Consider the following 22,279-nt stretch of genomic DNA (forward strand, 5'->3'; position numbering starts at 1 on the left):
GATGTTAAAAAAATTGTATGTAAAAATTATTATTGTAATTGTACTGATCCAGAGAATAAAGTTATCATGTTATTTATGCTGAAAAATGAATGCAGCAAAATTTATAACGTGGCGGTATTGCTGTTTTTCCTATCTCACCCAGAAACAGACATACCTCAATTTTCACCCCGCCAGAACCCCTGACTTGAGCATCGGAGCAGTTCATGCTCCGATGCTCTCCTTTGCCCTGCGCTAAATAGCGCAAGGCAAAGGCATTTTGGGGAGATCTGGTGATGTACCGGGGCTCTTCATGGGGCTGCCAGGAAGCCCGGTGACGTCACCGGCATTGATGGGCGGGATTTAGCGCTGGCCTAGCCAGTAAAATGGCTAGGGCAGCACTAAAGCCCGCCCATCAGATTCAATGACGTCACCGAACACACTGCCGGGCGGAAGTTTCCGCCCGGCAGTGTGTTATTGAAAACAAAAGAGACCTTGTCCTGCGTGATTTAGCGCAGGGCAAGGGAGCGCATCGGAGCATGAGATGCTCCGATGCTAGCCTCAGGGGGGGCTGCCTGGGTGAAAATAAGGGTATGTCCGGGTTCAGCTCTGAACCCGGACAACCCCTTTGATAAAAGTTAATCAGTAAGTTATTTGTACACCAAAATGGTGCCATTAAAATATACAACTTGTCCTGCAAAAAAACAAGCTTAGCTACATTGATGAAAAAATAAAAAAGAGTAATCTTCAAGAGTTTAAGGGGTCACTGAGACATATCTAAAGTTTTGGTCAGTGGGATCCAAGAACGCAGACTCCCACCAATCACTAGAGACTGAAGCAAGACTAACTCCATAAAAAGTCCATGGGCTACTTTCTTTCCTAGAGTTAGGAGAGAGAGTGCAACATGAGAGCTCTTCTTGCTCCTCATACTAGCAATCAGTGGGGTCTCAGCACTCGATCCCCCACCGATCAAAACTTTTAATATGTATCTTCAACCTGGGAAAGTATATTTGTATATGTGTTTCTGCTTCCGTTGGCATCACCATGCATCATTATCTCTCCAAAACAGAATACATACATCTGTGCTGAAACATAACAATGTCCTGCATAAGGTAAATGCATAAATCACATAAATACTCACTGATCATAACAGAAACAGTGTTCACTTTGGGGTTAAAAGAACAGCGCCCTTTCCCAGATTCATTCTTGGAATCAATTAAAAATAGATGGTCCTAGAAAATAAGAGAACATGTTTCACTGTACTGAAGACAGGATAGGGAGGTTATAATTAACTGTGCAACTCACTTTCAATTTTTATCTTTCCTTTTAGCAAACGTGAAAGTATAACAACGATCATCCGAACCTGTACATCAAAATCCGCAGTGATTTAACGTCACTAAATTGCTTTCTAAGCAACAAATCTGCAGCACATGGCTCTATAATAGCCTTTTGTTCATGAAATTATGAATAGTGTCTTTGATATTTAGCGTGACTGTGCAGTACGAATGCTTCCTGTGACCTTCCATGAAGTGCATTCCTGTAGTGTCAGACATAAAACTAGTACAGAGGGCAGACTGGTAAATGCCTCCAATGTCTTCTAATGGAAGGCACAATCATTTAACCAGGCATTATTTATTTTCTGCATAGATCACTCTTGTCATAAAAATGTTCCCGGTGGTGCGTAATGTTCATTTTGCCATTCAGAGTGTGTTTTTTATATAAAGTTCAATTACATGAATTGTCATGACTTATCTTGTATTCTATATTACTGCATTATATATCTTGCTCCCCTCTTAACAAGCTGTGTTATTTAGTTAGCTCAGTGGTTAGCACTGGTGCCTTGTAGCACTGGGGTCCTGAGTTCAATTCTGACCAAAAACATTTGCATGATGTTTGGCTAGGTTTCTTCTGGGTTCTCCAGATTCTTCTGATATCATTCTGAGAGTTAAAGGAGATTTCCGGGTTCAGGGTATAGGCTGCTCTTTATTTACAGACTACACATTAGTGGAGCATAGGAGCATTCCCTTTCTCCAATGCTCCCCCTTATCGCACTGCATCGTGCAGCGCAAGGCTCTGTTAGTTTTGTGCCGGTGACGTACTGGGCTTTGCATCACTATGCTAGGTGGAGACTTCTGCCTAGTAGTGAGCCCAGTGACATCACCGACTTAGATGGGTGGTCTCTAGTGCTGCCGGAGCCCGTTTTGGAGTCAGGAACTATACAAAGTAACATAGTACCGGCCTCTAAAACAGCCTCCGGCAGTGCTAAAGAGGGAGCTAGAAATGCTCCTAGGCTCCACTAATATGTAGTCTATAAATAAAGAACAGTTTATACCCAGGTTTAGCACTGAACCTGGAAAAACCTTTTAAATAGGGTTTAGGCCTCTTGCACATGAACTTTTTTTCCCCATTTACGTAACGTTTTTTGCGTTCAGTATACGGTCCGTATACGGAACCATTCATTTCAATGGGTCCGCAAAAAAATGGAATGTACTCCGTATACATTCCGTTTCTGTATTTCCGTTCAAAGATAGAACATGTCCTATTATTGCCCGCAAATCACGTTCCGTGGCTCCATTCAAGTCAATGGGGCTGTAAAAAAAAAAACGTAACGGAAGCGGAATGGAAACACTACTGAAACAAAAAATGGAAAAACGGATCCGTTTAAAACGGACCGCAACACACTGAAAAAGTCATACGGACGTGTGCAAGAGGCCTTAGTCTGTAGGAGTTAGATTGTGAGCCTCATTGTACAAAGAGATGTACAGATGCAGCCAAGCTAAAATTTACTTTGATAATGTGTCACCGTGTTATCTCATGACAAAAGCCATTGAATTCCATTGAAAAAGTCAATTAACATTTTCTTACCATAGTTTACGTAACGCATTAACCATCAAGTTTAGCTCAGATACATCTGTATTTCCAATCTTGTAGTAGGCATATAAAACAAAATCTTTAACATTTATTATGATTCAATGAAATTACTATATTAAAAAAGCTCTATATATTCCAAATCTCCATAAATTTCAATGTAAATTGTAAAAAAGGATCCATCAAGCATAAAGAATAGAATAGTTCTACCTCATAGATCATAACTAATATGACCTCATATCAGAAATGAGCTGTAATATCTACTATACCTCAGACCTGCGCCCTCGGTTGACATATGTGCAAATAGGACTGAAGGCTCCACTTCCACAAATGTACAAATGAGTTCGATTGAAGCTTTGAATTACACGTACAAAATTTCCGCAGCCATGCTGGAAGAGTAAAGAGATAAAACATATATAGATTATATAATTCTATTAAATATATAGTGCATTTTACAAAAAGGTTCCCAACAATGAGCTAGATGTGCCATCAATTTATACTTTTGGGTGTCTTCACACACAGTGTTCGTTGGAGCTTTTTATATGGTTTTCTGACCCAAAGACAGAAGTGCATTCAAAAGAAATATAAAGGCTATGGTTAAAAAAAACTGCATCAAAAATTCCAGCGGCTCTTTTTTACAAAGAGACACTGCGTGAAACCAACCTTATGCTATTAATTCAATATTGATGGCCTATACTCCAAGCAACCCTGCCAATCCACTACTTGAAGAGGCTGGGACATCCTGGAGAGTGCTACGGATCCTCACAGCTTACCAAGCACGGTGTCGTACATTGGATAGTGGTCAAGCTTGGTATTTTGACCCAGGCCCTTAATTTAAATGGGACTAAACTACAAATAAGCCATGTGACCAATAAACATGATGTCACTGGCCTAGGAAGAGTTGCCTCCAGTCCAGAGGACAGGTCATCAGTATAAAAATCTCGTAAAACTCTTAACTGCAGGCCATTGTTAGCATATGAATATTCAACTATTAGTCATCTATAGTTAAAGGGGTTGTCCGGGTTCAGAGCTCAACCCGGACATATCCCTATTTTCATGCTCTGATGCTCTCCCTTGCATGGCACTGGATTGCGCAGGGCAAGGACTTTTTTTGTTAATATTTTTACACTGCTAGGCGGTGGCTTCTGCCTAGCAGTGTTCCCGGTGATGTCATCTGCACTGATGAGTGGGCTTTAGCACTGCCCTAGCCGTTTTACATTAGTGCTGGTGACGTTACCGGGCTCACTGCCTCCGCCTACCTTTCCCCATGGAGAGCCAGGTACGTCACCAGATCTCCAAAAAAAAAAGCCTTTGCTACGATACTCATATCAGCGAAGCTGCCTGGGTGAAAATGAGGGTATATCTGGGTTCAGCTCTGAACCCAGACAAACCCTTTAACCTGACTACTTGGATATATCAATGATGCTAGATGTTTCATTTGTGAGTATAGATAGTGTTAACCAAAGCGAAGCCTGTGATATCTGCTTATGTATCAAATAGCCAAGGAAGTCTCTATTTTTGTCACGCATCCTAGAAACGTACACTGACGATATGCTCAGCAGACCCACATATTGTAAACTGCATGTCTCTCTACCAGCTGCAGTTTGCCAGGTCGCTTGCTGCCAAGCCGTCACTGACACTGACTAATAACTTGTTTTTTCATGATGATTTGGACTTTAGCACATGACAAGTAACACCATTCCATCGTGACCATTCTGCTAAATTTACATGTAATTTGTCAATCGGTTTAGGCAGGAAATTGCTCATATTAGAGACACTCTTTATTTAGGCATCGCCCTTCTACAAAACCAAAATATGAATGAGGATTTAATTCCTGGAAACATTACACGAGGAAGTATGTGGATGTTCATCTAAGAAGTCCCCTCTATAAATGGTATTGCACATGTCTGGCCCCCACTCCATTCTCTTCTTCGGAACTGATGGAACCCTCTCTAAAACTAAAACTATAAAACTATTTCTAATGCACTTTATTAATCAATTTATTCCCTGTGCGCTTAAGGCTACATGCACACGGCAGTGGTTTTTTGCGGCCTCCGTTCCGTTTTTTTTTGCGGATCGGATGGTTTCCCATTCATTTCTATGGATCCGTTAAAAATGCGGTGGATTCATCCATTTCTTTTCCGCGTCTGCTGTCAGTGTTTCCCATCCGCAAAAAAAGTATTGGATGTCCAATTCTTATCCGCAATAAACGTTTTGCGAACCCATTGAAGTCAATGGGTCCGCACAAAAATGCGGATGACCAACGGAAGCCATCCATATGTCATCCGTATCCGTTTTTGTTTTGCGGATGGTTGCTGGGAAACCTGTATATATTAAATTTCAAGAATTACAGCCTTCAGGTTTTTTTTGCGGACCACAAAAAAAAGAACTGAAGACACACGGCAACACAACCTACAAAATTTGTGGACAAAGGGAACGGATGTGGATGTAAAATAAACAGGAACACGGATCTGCTATTTGCGGACCACAAAAAAACAACTGTCGTGTGCATGTAGCCTAAAACTCAGTTTTCCGTACACAGCTGACAGCTCAGCGGTGTATGGCCTATGGAGTTTGAAATTTATGAATGGGGCCGCAGCAGCGCAGGGAGTACGGGCAGGAGCGCATGCCCCCTGGAGGATTACTAACTCCTGGCATATCACATGGGTTCCCTGTACCCATGTACTATGCCAGGATTAGTTTAGTGGAGCGGGCTCCTGCCTGTGCCTGCTCTGTTAAGCTAAGAGCTGACATGCAGGACTCTTCTGAGCAGACAGAAGCAGGGGCCCGCTCCGCTAATTCTGGCATAGTAGCCAATCCGCTCTCCGTTAACATGTATTAGCTGAGATATATTGGTGGTAGGTGAAGCCATGCAAAGCTACCATAGATACTCCTTTAGAGCTCCCCAACTCTTATTTGCTTCTCTATAGTCCAATTTGGAGCACCATTATTTTATATAGAGCCCCATAGTGATATGTGGAGCCCAATCATTACATATATAATCCTATAGTGAGAAAAGAAGCACCATTATTATACATATAGTGAGCACCAGAATGATATATGGAGCATTATTATTATTACACATACAGTCCTGCAGTAAGTGGTACATTGCACACTGTATGTAACCTGTAACAGGATAAGCACTATTACATTATGTGGCTGTGGCTTGTACATAGACTGTGCCCATTCTTATTACCATTGTATGTAATGGCTAGTGTTGAGTGCATCGAATTCCATAAAGTGGAGTTCCATCCGAATTTCAGGGAAAATTAGATTAGCTACGAAGCCGAGTTTCCTTGTGCTTTGTGGTAGCGAATAATTTTTACGGAAATGGCAGTAAAATTTTTTTAAATATCATATTGACCTCATACTGCCAGCCGCCACGATCTTGATTTAAGATCCTGCACGAAATTCCATGCACGGTGATGTATGATGTCACCACGCCGGCTGACGTGATGACATCATCACGGGCCACGCAAGATTTTGCGCTGTATCTACAATCAAGATGGCGGCAGCCCCGGCTCTTGATGAAGGTAAGTAGGATTTTATTTATTTTTTATTTTACACTGTGTTATTACTGTCAGATGCTGCGATCAGCTATGAACGCAGCATCTGAGGGGTACAATGACGGGGATTGGTACAATCATTGCATCCACTACTTATAAAGAAATACACTTCGTGACAAAGTAATCACAAAGCAAATTGTTTGGTAAAATTCGGCAAAGTAGCCTAATCGAATTTTTCAATACTTTGCTCATCGCTAGTAATGGCTATAAGGATGAGAAGCGGTACTAGTGATGTCACATAGTGTACTGGGTCTTCAATAACACGTATGCCTGCTTTAGGGCGGCTAGTCTCATGACTTCATTATCTAACCCAGGCATCCTCAAACTGCGGCCCTCCAGCTGTTGCAAAACTCCAACTCCCAGCATGCCCGAACAGCCTACAGGTATCAGCCTACAGCAGGGCATTGTGGGAGTTGTAGTTTTACAACAGCTGGAGGGCCGCAGTTTGAGGATGCCTGATCTAACCAGATCACTTGGATTTTTCCCTATACAGTCATGGGCCAATCCCTAGATTGCCCCTTTCAAAGCTGGATACAATGCTGACAATATTTTGTCTGATTACTGATGTCAGTTAGCAAGTTCCAGATTAGACAACGTGTAAGGGACTGCAAGAGCAGGAAATGTTGCAGTCCGGAATTGTTGGGGACTTCCAGCGTTATGTCAAGCAAGTATTAGTAACGGCAGACAAGTTTACATTTCTCTTCTGAAGTTAAACAGTAAAGACTTTGAGCCGACATTACAGTAATATGAGGTAAGCCGTCTGCTATTACTGCACCATAAAACCTTAACAGTTTATCCTGTGTATTTCCATGGGAGAATAACTTTTCTATACTGAGCCCTGTGAAGCGGGTTATATATGCATGTACAACCAAAAAAAGAAACTATTTCAATTCCCTGTTAATTAATTTAAAAAATGTGCCTATATCAATGTAAATTATATGTAGTTAAAGGGGTTGTCTCACTCAGTAAGTTGCATTTATCATGTTGAGGACGTTAATAAAAGCACTTACGGTACTAATGTATTGTGATTGTCCATATTGCTTCCTTTGCTGGCTGGATTTATTTTTCCATCACATTATACACTGCTCGTTTCCATGGGCAAAGGCATTTTTAGGAGTTCCGGTGACGTACCAGGGCTTCCATGAGGCTGCCAGGAAGCCCGGTGACGTCACGGCACTGATCGGCGGGCTTTAGCGCTGCCCTAGCCAGTAAAACGGCTAGGGCAGCTCTAAAGCCCGCCCATCAGAGTCGATGACGTCACCGAACACACTGCCAGGCGGAAGTATCCGCCCGGCAGTGTGTTATGATAAACAAAAAAGAGTCCGTGCCCTGCGCGATCTAGCGCAAGGGAGCGCATTGGAGCATGAGATGCTCCGATGCTAGCCTCAGGGATGCTGCCGGGGTGAATATAAGGGTATGTTCGGGTTCAGCTCTGAACCTGGACAACCCCTTTAATATAAGCAGGATGCACCACCCCTTTAATTCTTTAAAGATTCCCTGACAGTTATGAGTTATTCATTTTTACAATTTTTTTGCACTTATTATTTTGTTATCTTGGTGTCTCTAGTTTAATAATCGGGCATTCCGCACAAACCCAACAGAAAGAGACTTGTGGCATGATCTACTGGATGCTTTAGGAGTATAGCACACACAGGAGGCACTCTTTGTGCCCATGAGCCTGCAGTCAGCTTTATTTCTTGTTGTAACTGCGTCTTTTCATAAAATGTGTTGACAAAAAGTAAAAAGTAAAAAGTACAACCTGACAGTTATGCCTGGTAACTGGGACATAATAAAAGCATTGTACAAAGATCTGAAGTGGTTTCCATCTGTCTTGCTATATCGGGCCAGCACTTACGGCTTTTGCTCTCGGTAAAAGATCTGTAGTTTATCATGTGTCCATTCATGTAAAAAACATCTCGTCTCTACAGGGAGATATTCCGAGCGGCTATTACAAATAAGGACACCTACCAAGGGAAAATATTGCAGTTCCGCCATTGCCTTCTCCTGAAGAAGCATTTTTCTAAACCCAGCGTGGTTTACATGTAATAACAGTAACACAATGTGCTAACATGCATACATATTAATATTCATAAGGATTAAAGACACATTTTATAAGCGTTAAGTCAGGAATTACCAAATGCCATCTGCTTCGCCTGATGAATGTACATATTAATTCATCAATTATGTGTACAGAACTGGATTATAACTCTGGAAATTAGTGCTCAAATGCGATCACTCCATGGGGGATAACTGGTAAAATCGACGCCCTTTATTTAATGTTCCTTTGGCTGCGGAGGCCTCAACCTGACTCACAGGACAAGCATTTTCCTCACTGACTTACTGTGGGATCTTTGCCAGCCATCTTGCACTCTTCAACTTTGTTTGTAGAAGCCGGCCAGAAAACCTGATTGCAAACGAAAAAGAAAGAACACACGCAATATTATTATGGAAAAATAAGCCATGTTTGTCTTATGTATATCTTGCTGCAAACTTTCATTATATTTGAGAACAGCTTATAAAATGAATGTAATGAACTCTTTATTTTACAGACATTTGCATCAATATGGCTGCCTTCATATGGTCTGTATTACAGAGTAAATACTAATCTTCGGAGAGTCTCTTGGTCATGCAGACATTCAGCATGTGCTGCTTTTAGCCATTTTGCAGTTTTGAAACACCTGTAGGGTGTCATGTACTAATCAGTTGATTTGGCACAGAAAAGCCTAAAATTGTATCCCAAGTTCCTTTTGGGACAAAATCTGCAACTTTTAGCCATTTCCGAAAAGCTAAGCACTTTTTCGAAGTAGGAGGAGGTGGGCCATGGGCAGGAGCTCCACAGACCAGCTCATTTACCAACATGGTGCACAATACAGCCACTGGCTGTAGTAGATTTCTGTTCTGGCCAGGGGCTGATTGGAGCCGTCAAGTGTTATGTACCTGGCTGGCGACCACAGGTGCTCCACCGATTCCTGAATTCAACTCTATTGCCATCCTAGCTGAGGCAACTCAGTAGAAGGACAGAACGTGACCACCACAGAGGGGCAGCTTCTGAGGAGGAATTTTGTGCTGCCCTGTGGCTTTTAATTCTTCTGGGGCAGTTTATTGTGTTTCACTCCAGTCTTTGGTTCTGCTGGGGTGGTATTTTGTGCAGCAATATGGTATTGATGGTCTGTGTTGGCCCTGCTTACTGTCAAGTTGGACCCGTCTACAACATGGGACCACTTATAGTTTTTTTCCAGGGCCACTTTAAGTTCCCAATCCACCCCTGGTTCTGGTGCACGTACAGCAGAAGCTGCAACTTCTGCCAGCGTGGTAATTACCAAGACTTTGAAATGACCCCCAGAGAGTTCTAAAGAGAGTGTTAAAAATAAGGATGCATCTGGTAGTCATTAGTATTGCAGAAAAAAGCACACGTCCCCTGATCTGTGATAGGGAGAGAACCGCAGCAGAAAGGACTTGTCAACCTAAGCTTCCAGCTTGATATAAATCTAGAAGAGCAATGAATGGGGAGATCTCTGGATCCATGTGAGGTACAGGGCTGGTTCTATCTTTGTTAGGCCTGCTGCACGCGAACATGTGCTTACCGTTGCCGTATTGCAGAGCCGCAAAATACACGGGCACCGTTCCGTGTGCATTCTGCATCACGGATGCGGACCCATTCACTTCAATGGGTCCGCAAGTCTGGAGATGCGGAATGGTGCGGAACGGAAGCACGGAACAGAACCCTATGGGAGCACTACGAAGTGCTTCCGTGGGGTTTCGTCCCGTACTTCCGTTCCGCAAAAAGATAGAACATGTCCTATCTTTTTGCGGAACGGCCAGATTGCGGACCCATTAAAGTGAATGGGTCTGCGATCCGCTGCGGCTGCCCCACGGACGGTGTTTTTTGCATTGCGGCCTGCATTTTGCGGGCCGCAGCATGACCACGGGGCGCACACGTTCGTGTGCAGGAGGCCTTAGGAAGAGATTGTCATGTGCTATATGGTGTATCATTTTCATTTCTTACATTAATCATGGGATAACCCCCTTAGGGCAAAGGCTATAAGCTATATTTATACATGAAAAGTCTCATTCACAATTTTGTGAATAATGCCATTTTGGTCACTATTTTGCATCCTTTACTTAATGCATGTTTCCATTATACTTTTTCTGTGCTTTGGATATTAATGTAATTTTCACTTCCAAGTGTCAGTCACCTGCGTATGCTGGCCTATTTAGTAGTGGCATATTTGAGGGACAGGTCTTCTTAATTCGGCATAAAAATATAGTGCTATTGTAACTAACAGATATAGAGAGCTTATAGAGTGTCCCCTATAACCAGTGTCTGAAGAGGTGATGTGCTACTGCATGTATACACATCAGCCATCAGTTACTGGCGAGAGTGGCAGGGAAAGGAGCTAACCCACATCCACATGAAGACTCACTGAACTGTAAGACTATTCATTCTTAGGTGCAAGTTACAGTTAAATCCTGATTTAGCGCCTTTGATTTTCTCTAGAGCTGCATTCAGACTTCTGCAATATTTCTCCAACATTCTTTAATGGCTCAAGTCAAATCCTCCCACATTCAGACCACCATATATTTGTGTTTGCATCTGTTCCGCAATTTTACAGATTGGATTCGGACCCATTCGTTTCAAGGGGGCCGTAAAAAATGTGAACAGCACACCATGAGCTGTCCGAATCCGTAATTCTGTTCCGCGGTCTCACAAAAAACATATAACATGCAAAAACGGACAAGAATAGGCATTTCTGTCATAGAGCTGGCCATTCTGTTCCACAAAATGTGGAACGCACACTGCCAGTATTCGTGTATTCCGGATCTGCAATTTGCGGACTGCAAAACAGAGCCCTAAATTTATTGTAAATCTCTGTTCATTCTGAGCTAAGGAGTTTTCTGCGCAGGACTAATAAATAACTTACAGCTATCCGTCTATGCACATCCAGACAGGGAAAGTGGTCAGTCACTGAGTAGACCCACATTACTCCTTGGCTCAGGATGAAGAAAATTTTATATGAATAAATTTGAATTTTACTGAGTCTTTTCCCATAAAATGATATCAATCTGCTCAGCTCCTCCTGCTCTATAACGTGCTGCCTGCAGACTGGACTGCATTTTTATGGTGACGGTCCTCTTCAATGCTTTGTATGTATAGTTACAGTAAATTATTCACTGCGGAAATTCCAAGATGCTGGACACTTGAGAACACCATAACAACTGTATTAACTACCTACCTTCTTATGTACCTATGGTACATTATCCGTGTAATATTAAAGGACATCTGTCAGCAGATTTGTACCTATGAAACTGGCTGACCTGTTACATGTGCACTTGGCAGCTGAAGGCAGTAAAAACTTCATTATGCCCGGTCCTGGTAATCAAAGTACTTAGGGCACGGCAGTTGCAGAGAGAGCAGAACATCTAGGTGTAATGGTAACGCCCCTGTTGCTCCTAGAGGCTGATTTGCATATATTAAAACGTAATTTTTCTCAGCAATGCAGACACATATGAACATGGGACCAACACAGATGCCTTCAGCTGACAAGGGCACATGTAACAGGTCAGGCAGTTTCATAGGTACAAATCTGCTGACAGATGGCCTTTAACATTTTTGCTGGGCTCTCTAAAACCTTGAGACATGTAAGACAGCATTAAAACAATGTAAGCATTAAAGGGAACCTGTCACTGGTTAATTTGCATATGTATCAAATCGGTTTTTTTACACAATAAAAGCACACAGAGCTATGGGGACTGGGTATTGCGGATGTGCTAGCGGCCATCTAGTAACCCATGTCCTCAGCTCTATGCACAAAATCCAGATGACAGGTTCCCTTTAAGTATAAAAGTGAATTGTATCACATCTTTCTCGCTACATAAATCTTCAAAAAGGAGCGGCACTTACTGAACTTGGTTCTAGTGCTCATTTACACATGAAATATAGCAGTCTGCTACAATGAAGGAGTCCTTTGTTCTCTCCCAGGGGATATCGATACAAAAGAGAGCTTCTTCTATTTTTTAATACTTTCTATTACTGTGCTTTCAATTGAAAGAAATAATGCAATTTTAAGATAAATTGATATATTCAGTTAGTCATTCAGTAGGCATTATATTATGAATGTTCACATGCTAATGTAGTGGATGAGTAGTACAGAGATACTCTTTACCTGAGCTACACATACTGTGCCATCCTCTATTTCTAGTGCTGCTGTGCTGCTATTTTCCTGGGCCAGGAGAATTGCTCCTTTGGATACTAGGTGAGGATGGCTATTAGTGATGATCAGAATTTCAGGATAAATTTGATTCGCCGCCAAGCCGAATTTCCTCGTGCTTCGCAGTAGCAAATTGATTTACACTGAAATTGTGTAAAAAATTAAATAAAATAATACTTACTTGATCCATTTGCTCGTGACGGGCCGGACAACATCATCTTGCTTGAAGATCTCGGCCAAAATCCTGTGCATGGTGACGTATGACGTCACAAAGCCAGCCGGCGTCATGACATCATCTCGGGCCATGCAAGATTTCACGCCAGACCTTCAAGCATGATGGCAGCAGACAGCCCGTCGCAAGCAAATGGATATGGTAAATATTAATATTTGTTTTTATTTTACACTCTGTTATTAATATCAGTTGCCACGATCATGTATGAACGCGGCATCTCAGGGACACAATGACGGGAAGCGGCGCAATTGCTGCTCCCTGTCATTGCACCCACTACTTACAAAGAAATGCGCTTCGTGACGAACTAATTCATCACGCAGCAAATTTTTAATTTTTTATTTGGTGAATCAGCATAATCGGCTATATTCTATTCTTCTGGTACTGTGTACTATACAGGACCCTCAAGATGCTCTCGTCCTCAACATAGAAATTGATTTACTAGGTATTTCTGACTTCTAAATATATAAGGCCTTGCACTATCTGGATTACTTATCTGACTCTTTTGTTTCATCTTATGGGGCGGGATTTTGGAATATTTAGAGTTGGAGTCTTCTCAAGTACAACAGCACTGTAATAAGATGACATATACCGATACATAGGATACCCTACATGCAAAATCGTTCAGGATATGACGTGTGGATGTAAACTCAGCAAGGGTATTATTTACTTACACTCAGAGGATTGTGACTAATGTTGTTATTGTTGAGAGACAGAATATGATCTTTGCTGCCGACATAGATTCGATCCTGATCTTCATCCATTAGCAAAATCCTGTAGTCCAGGGGGCCCTGGGATATACTGTAAAACTCTGACGTCTTTGTCTGTTGAAGCTCTATTAAAAAAAAAAAAAGATTCCATTTATAAATATTTACACTGGTGGTTACGATTTCTTAGATAAATCCCACAAAGACCTAAAAGGATTGGGTCAATATTTGCTACATGAAAGTATTTCTATGGCCGTGCATGTGTCAGGTGAGCTATTCACGCATTGGTAGAAGCATAGAAGAGCAGTTACTGTAATCTAAAGCTACAGAAGAAATGTTACAATGCTGGCTGACTTTCTTGAGATTCTTTAGACCACACATAAGATTTCCCTTTGTACTTGAAGCTGTTCGCATTGCTTTGTCAAGGCCTGGTTTCTGTTCATGTCAACACTTTTCTTTTAATTCTACTGTGATTTTTTTATTCTGTATACTATATCTCTACACTGTATGAAGAACGCTTGAGCTAGAAAAAAGTTTATGTTTCTGATCTGATAATAGGCTTTACTCTAAAAACACTTACATTTATTGAAGGGGATTTTTTGGCTACACAAAAATAATAATAATACCAATAATCAACTTTACTGCATTATTTAAGTCAGAGGATGCAATCTGTGACCCGCACCCTATGTTTACATCCTGGAGCAAGACTCCCAGGGAGTGTCTGTAGCATCAGGTCTCTGCCTTTTCCTCCCCTCCCAGCTTGAACATCACAGATCCAAGCCTGCTTGAAGCCCTGCTGGAAAGACCCCACCCTAAGGGCTCATGCACACAAACATGCGCGGCCTTGCCCTTATTGCGACCAGCAAACACTCGAATGGGTCCGCAATCCGCAAGATGTGGAGCATTGCAAAGGAACAGAGCAGAAGCCCACAGAAGTACTGCAGAGCGATTCAGTGGGATTTCGGTCCGTGCCCCCGCACTGGAAAAAAATTGAACATGTCCTATTTTATTGCGGTGCGGACTGAAGTGAATGAGTCTGCATCTGCAAACGGCGTGCACATCGCTGGTGCCCGTGCATTGCGGACCATTATTTGTGGTCTGCAGCATGGGCAACGGGGTACACACATTCGTGAACACAGCATCGTGGCTTACATCAGCCATGCGTCTCTTCAAAAATTATGAAGCACATCCTCTGGCAATACAGCGAGATATCAAGAATGGTGTTGAAAATGTTTTTCACTAAAAAAAATTGTTTAATTTTTATATAAAGCATTATATTATACATTATATATACACTCACCTAAAGAATTATTAGGAACACCATACTAATACGGTGTTGGACCCCCTTTTTCCTTCAGAACTGCCTTAATTCTACGTGGCATTGATTCAACAAGGTGCTGATAGCATTCTTTAGAAATGTTGGCCCATATTGATAGGATAGCATCTTGCAGTTGATGGAGATTTGAGGGATGCACATCCAGGGCACGAAGCTCCCGTTCCACCACATCCCAAAGATGCTCTATTGGGTTGAGATCTGGTGACTGTGGGGGCCATTTTAGTACAGTGAACTCATTGTCATGTTCAAGAAACCAATTTGAAATGATTCGAGCTTTGTGACATGGTGCATTATCCTGCTGGAAGTAGCCATCAGAGGATGGGAACATGGTGGTCATGAAGGGATGGGACATGGTCAGAAACAATGCTCAGGTAGCCCGTGGCATTTAAACGATGCCCAATTGGCACTAAGGGGCCTAAAGTGTGCCCAGAAAACATCCCCCACACCATTACACCACCACCACCAGCCTGCACAGTGGTAACAAGGCATGATGGATACATGTTCTCATTCTGTTTACGCCAAATTCGGACTCTACCATTTGAATGTCTCAACAGAAATCGAGACTCATCAGACCAGGCAACATTTTTCCAGTCTTCAACAGTCCAATTTTGGTTAGCTCGTGCAAATTGTAGCCTCTTTTTCCTATTTGTAGTGGAGATGAGTGGTACCCGGTGGGGTCTTCTGCTGTTGTAGCCCATCCGCCTCAAGGTTGTGCGTGTTGTGGCTTCACAAATGCTTTGCTGCATACCTCGGTTGTAACGAGTGGTTATTTCAGTCAACGTTGCTCTTCTATCAGCTTGAATCAGTCGGCCCATTCTCCTCTGACCTCTAGCATCCACAAGGCATTTTTGCCCACAGGACTGCCGCATACTGGATGTTTTTCCCTTTTCACACCATTCTTTGTAAACCCTAGAAATGGTTGTGCGTCCTTGCACAGGCTGACAATTGCAGCACTGATTGTACCCTTATTGTAGACTGCTACCAATTCATTCATAACTTTTAGTAGAAATAATAAAGGAATGGCACAACATAGAGCCATAAGAATAGATGCTCCAGAATTGTTATTACATGGGGAATGAATGAAGCTATTAAAACAGCCATGTCAGACGTGGTGAAAGGTACTCTTTAACCCCTTCCTGACATATGACGTAACAGTACGTCATGGCGGCAAGTGACTTGCCGCATTTTGACGTACTATTACGTCATGATGATCGGGTGGGCACCAGAGCGGTGCGCGCCTGATCACTGCAGGGGCCCGGCAGTCCCTGATATCTGTCAGCGCTGACCACGGCATAGAAATTGGTGAGGGAGCCGATGGGTGCCTTGCACGGCATCGGGTCCTGCCTTCTATTGGGGCCGAGGAAATCCATTCTCAGGCTGGGTCTCCTAGGCAACCTGTTAGTGTATTACTCTGTGTAAGGGCTCGTTCACACAAACGTATTTTGCGTTCCGCATATGGGCCGTTTTCTTCGTTCCGCATACGGTCCGTATAATGAACCATTCATTTCAATGGGTCCGCAAAAGATGCGGACAGCACTCTGTATTACCGCATCCGTAACGATCGGCTCTATAAATTTATCACATGATCCACCCTGACTGATAAACACCCTTTAAAAAAAAAAATTTAACTGTGTAAAAAAAGCCATTTTTGTCACCTTACATCACAAAAAGTGCAAAACCAAGCGATCAAAAAGTCGTATGTCCCACAAAATGGTACAAAAAAATAAACATTAGGTATTGAGGCATCCATAACAACCTGCTCTATAAAAATATCACATGACATAACCCCTCAGGTGAATACCGTAAAAAAATTTTTTTTTTATAAAAACAGTGCCAAAAAAGCAATTTTTTTGTCACCTAACATCACAAAGTGCAACACCAAGCGATCAAAAAGGCATATTCCCCCCCAAAATAGTCCCAATAAAACCGTCACCTCATCCCGCAGAAAATGAGACCCGACCTAAGACAATCTGTCAAAAAAAGAAAAAAAAGTTATTGCTCTCAGACTATGGAGACACTAAAACTATTTTTTTGGTTTTAAAAATGCTATTATTGTGTAAAACTTAAATAAATAAGAAAAAGTATACATATTAGGTATTGCCACATCTGTAACGATTTGCTCTATAAAAATTTCACATGACCTACCCCTCAGGTGAACGCTGTAAAAATAAGTAAATAAAGACTGTCAAAACAACCAATTTTTTGGTCACCTTGCCCCATAAAGTGTTATAATGAATGATCAAAAAATCATATACACCCAAAAATGGTACCAATAAAAATGTCAACTCTTCCTGTAAAAAACAAGCCCCTGCACAAGACGATCAGCAGAAAAATAAAAAATAAGGCGTTCAGAAAATGGAGACACAAAAACATTTTTTTTTTCAAAAATGCTTTATTATGTAAAACTGAAACAAACAAAGTAGGTATATTTGATATCATTGCGTCCGTAACAACCTGCTCTATAAAAATAGCACATGATCTACCCTGTCAGATGAATGTTATAAAAAATAAAACGGTTACCTTGCCTCACAAAAAAAAGAGCAATTAAAAATCATATGTACCCCAAACTAGTACCAATAAAACTGGCACCTTATCCCCTAGTTTCCAAAATTGGGTCACTTTTTGGGAGTTTCTACTGTAAGGGTGCATCAGGGGGCCTTTCAAATGGGACATGGCATTTAAAAACCAGTCCAGCAAAATCTGCCTTCCAAAACCATATGGCGCTCCTTTTCTTCTGTGTTCTGCCGTGTGCCCTTACATCAGTTTACGACCACATGTGGGTTGTTTCTGGAACCCACAGAATCCGGGTAATAAATATTGAGTTTTGTTTAACTGTTTGTTTAATGTGTTAAAGAAGAAAATGGATTAAAATGGAAAATATGCCAAAAAAGTGAAATTTAATCTCCATTTTCCTTTAATTCTTGTGGAACACCTAAAGGGTTAACAAAGTTTGTAAAATCAGTTTTGAGTAACTCGAGTGGTGTAGTTACTACAATGGGGTCATTTATGGGGGGGTTTCCACTATGTAAGCCTCAGAAAGTGACTTCAGCACTGAATGGGTCCTTAAAAAGTGGGTTTTGGAAATTTTGTTAAACATTTTTAGAATTGATTCTAAAATTCTGAGCCTTCCAACGTCCTAAAAAAATAAAATGACATTTACAAAATGATGCCAACATAAAGTAGACATATGGCGAATGTTAAAGGATAACTGTCACATTTAGAACCTAATTTCAATTTTCATATATGTAGTTACTAATAACATGATATTCCAGAATCAGTTACTATTAGACTGACTTACCCCATATTTAATAAGATTCAGCCCTTAGCAACCAGTCTGCATAAAACTGCAATTTCACTATTCAGTTAAGATGGCCGCCACTGCCCTCACCCTGAGGCTAATCCCACCTGCCCTCACTAGCCAGTAACAATAGCCACCCAAAAGTGTCAGTAACCAGAGCCCTCCCCCTAAAGGGTTAATCTCCTGCAGCACAAAGGGGTCCTCTTACCACATGTTGCTTTCATTTATACACTGAGCAGATGGCAGATCTCCCTTCCCTGCTCTGCGCTGGTTCAACTCTGCATTCTCCAGCTCTGTTGAGTGAGGAAGCGTCTGCCAAGCGCAGGGACAGGGAGAAGTGCACACAGCCCAGGCACTGTTATCAGCTGCTGGGGAGGACCTGGCTTTAATCATTTACTTACAGTCCCTGGCTATCAGTAATGTGACCTTGCACGCAGCGTGCTCCGTCTATCAACAGATAGACGGACCATGCCTAGCAACCCTATTTTAAGCACAGGTAAAAGTAGGCAGTACAGGGAACAAAAATGTGGAATTAAGGAGTAATTGAATACACAGTGAAAAGTTGAAATAGGGCCAAGGTGATATTAATCACCACAATCCAATACTCCAAAAAAAATATAATAAATACGACAGTTATACTTTAAGTAATAAATATTTTATGAGGTATCACTTTCTGTTTTAAAGGCAGAGAAATTGAAATTGTAAAAATTGCAATTTTTTTTAGTTTTTGGTAAATTTGGGATTTTTTTATACATAAAGTTGAAATATATTGACTCAAATTTATGACTATCATGAAGTACAATGTGTCACGAGAAAACAATCTTTGATAAATAAAAGTGTTCCAAAGCTATTACCACATTTAGTGACACATGTCATATTTGCAAAAAAATGGCCTGGGCAGAAGGGCGAAAAGTGGCCCGGGGTAGAAGGGGTTAAATCTGTATTGTTATCTCCAATGCAGCAGCCACAGTACAACCAGTATGTGAGAACATCACCTAACAGATCAATACCCCTTCTGACATCTACATTACCTGTACAGACATGCTCACTCAAAGTGTCAAGTCACCGCACAAAAGGCTTTTGGCATTTCTTTTTGCTCTTAGGGCTTCTTTACATGACAATATGTTCATGCTTTCTCAGTATATTATGTGACAAAACCTGGGTATGATCCCAGCATCTTAAACAAAATCTTCTGCGTAAATGAGCCCTGAAGCTCGAAGCAGACATAAAGATGCCTTTGACAGTGCCTTATTTTAATGATTTACCAGTAAATGTTGCTTTTTAAAAAATTTCCATGACAAAATGTCTTGTAAATCAGGATGCCAAGGGCAGTACAGTACAGTATAAAATAATCACTTAAAACGTAATGATTATAGAATATTAGAGCCTCTGTATACTTCACACTAGAGCCATATACACAGAAGAGCTATTTCTTTCCCCTCCCATGTTTCATTTTCTCTGCGTTCCGTCAGGTGCTCCGACTTACGCATTTCCAGTCTTGGGTAACCAAAGCTGTAATGTGCATCCCCTCAACAGCTGTGAAGGATTACGCTATTGCTATTCTGCCAGTAGGGGTTAAACTTGAGCTGGCTGTCTTTGCATTGGGAAAGTGAGACTATTAATCTCTAGAAAATGAATTGAACTGAAATATTTTCAACATATTTTGCATTTTATGGTGAAATAATCTGTAAATCATTTGATAGCATGTCTAGCACCTACTTAAACACAACCACTACTGGCCTTTCAATACTTTTTTCACAAACCAAACCAGCATTAATCTCCCTCTATGGCATCCATACCAAACAGTCAATATAATAAAGTAATAGTAATCATCACGAACTGTATAATCAATAAAACCCACATGATTCTTCATTATATATTTCTTACCCAGTTTAAAAACACAAGAATTTCGGGCTCATAGTAACTTGGTGGCCATAATGACAACCTCTGCATGGAGTTTGTAGATCACTAGTGTCACTCCTGTCTACTCCAGCGGTCTAGTTCTGAAATTACATTGTAAACTCCAGGAAAGATAAGAATGATTATAATCTGGGCGCAGCGGTGAGGAACATGTTGGGGCTATATATTAGCAATTGGATATACTCAATAAATGTAATATGTAGACATAAAAGTAATATTGAAGACAATAGCAGTGTCGGATTGGCCAATCAGTGTACCTGAGGTGGGCCCAGGCTCTAATACCATAATGGGCCCCCAAAATCCATGGGAAAAAAACATTTGACTGCCTTGAAGCCAATCATTTGCCACTAGGGTCTACTTCTGTCATTCAAAGCCCATTAAACTTTATTTATGATATAGAGGTTGGGCTTTGAGACTACCAGTGATTTCCTCTCTTGGCCCCAGGAACCCCAGTCTGACACTGGACAATAGTAGAATATTTCTTGCCTATGGTGAAATATAAAGCTGGCAATACACATTAGATTAAAGGGAGTCTGTCACCAGGAAATTCCCAGTTAAACCAGACACATTGCCTTGTAGGGATAACTCATCTGAATGTAAACCTTTTACTTAGTGATCTGTTGCTTCATTCTCGAGACAAAGTGGGACATTTATTAAAGCTTTTACATCACTATTATGGTGTAAAAAAAAGTAGCAAATTATGGTGCACACCATATTTGCACCAAAAAATTCTACTTTTTCAAAAGGGGTGGGGCTTAGGGTCCATTCACATGTCCTTTGTTTCTTTCCTGATCTGTTCCGTTTTTTGTGGAACAGATCTGGACCAGATCTGGACCCATTCATTTTCAATGGGTCCTGAAAAAAATCGGACAGCTCAATGTCAGATTTTTTTTCAGGACCCATTGAAAATGAATGGGTCCAGATCTGGTCCAGATCTGTTCCGCAAAAAACAGAACAGATCAGGAAAGAAACAACGGACATGTGAATGGACCCTTAGTGTGAGGGCAGGGACAGGGATTCCCACCATCCACCTGATTTACTATAACTTGTGGAATAAACTGATGTATATTTTGAGTTTCTCGGAGTAGAGATGCGTCTAATTAGGCACATTTTACTCGGTGAAGGGGGACCAAGCCTGGTCTATGGAAACACCAGTCCTGATAAATATCCCCCACATTATTTTTAATAAATATGTAAATGAGCAGTTAAGTGCACTGTGGGAGGGATCAAACCACTCTGGCAACCCGCTTCCTCCACCAGCCCCTCCCTCTCCTTGTTGACTGACAGGACTAGGTGATAGGACTATGAAGGAACCTGGCCCGATCAATTAAGAAGAGGGATGAAATCGCTAAGTGAAAGGTATCATTACAATCAGCTAAGCTAGCTCTACAAGGCATGGTGCATGTATAATAGTGAATTTCCTGGTGATAGACTCCCTTTAATATCAGCTGAATTCAGTAGGACAAACTAACCTGCTAATGTGGACGGGGGTGTTGTTGGTTGAGAAGAGGATTGAGCTGTTAGATTTCAACATGCTCAATCCTTTTGTTTTCGCCTCTCCTTATTTAGAACATATGCAAGCTTGGCCGAACCTAGCGTGCAAGTGAATGGCGGGGTTGGGAAATCTAGTGTAATGGCCGCTTTGCCTAGGGATGTACAGAGCAATAGAATGGTTCTGTTTCCATCAGCTTCAGATCAGTTCCCTGACAAATATGATAGCATTCCTTTATTTGAGTGAACCTAAAAGGCCCCATTACATCTGCAGATAATTGCTAAGATCATGGCTAGCAAGTGTTTGTATGAGAGCTTGTTAGTGATGATCTGGCAGTGTAAAGCTGCATTCACACTAGCGTTCGGGGCTCCGCTTGTGAGTTCCGTTTGAAGGCTCTCACAAGCGGCCCCGAACGGATCCGTCCAGCCCTAATGCATTCTGAGTGGACGCGGATCCGCTCAGAATGCATCAGTTTGGCACCGTTTGTCCTCCGCTCAGCAGGCGGACCCCTGAACGCAGCTTGCAGCGTTCGGGTGTCTGCCTGGCCGTGCGGAGGCAAACGGATCCGTTCAGACTTACAATGTAAGTCAATGGGGACGGATCCGTTTGAAGTTGACACATTATGGCTCAATTTTCAAACGGATCCGTCTCCCATTGACTTGCAATGTAAAGTCAAAA

General features: G+C 41.7%; 1 protein-coding gene across 2 annotated transcripts in view; it reads right to left on the minus strand.

Moving 5' to 3' along the window:
• SEMA3C (semaphorin 3C) overlaps positions 1-22,279 on the minus strand; it is a 178,765-nt gene that overhangs the window by 67,833 nt on the left and 88,653 nt on the right. For both annotated transcript variants that reach the window (XM_040413119.1, XM_040413112.1), the window contains exons 3-6: positions 13,523-13,683; positions 8,752-8,814; positions 3,114-3,233; positions 1,118-1,208 (exon numbers count right to left, since the gene is read on the minus strand). In XM_040413119.1, coding sequence (XP_040269053.1) covers positions 1,118-1,208; positions 3,114-3,233; positions 8,752-8,814; positions 13,523-13,683 — 435 coding nt within the window. The remainder of the gene's footprint in view (positions 1-1,117; positions 1,209-3,113; positions 3,234-8,751; positions 8,815-13,522; positions 13,684-22,279) is intronic.

The sequence above is a fragment of the Bufo bufo genome, chromosome 1, assembly GCF_905171765.1.
Source record: "Bufo bufo chromosome 1, aBufBuf1.1, whole genome shotgun sequence".
Lineage (NCBI taxonomy): Eukaryota > Metazoa > Chordata > Amphibia > Anura > Bufonidae > Bufo > Bufo bufo.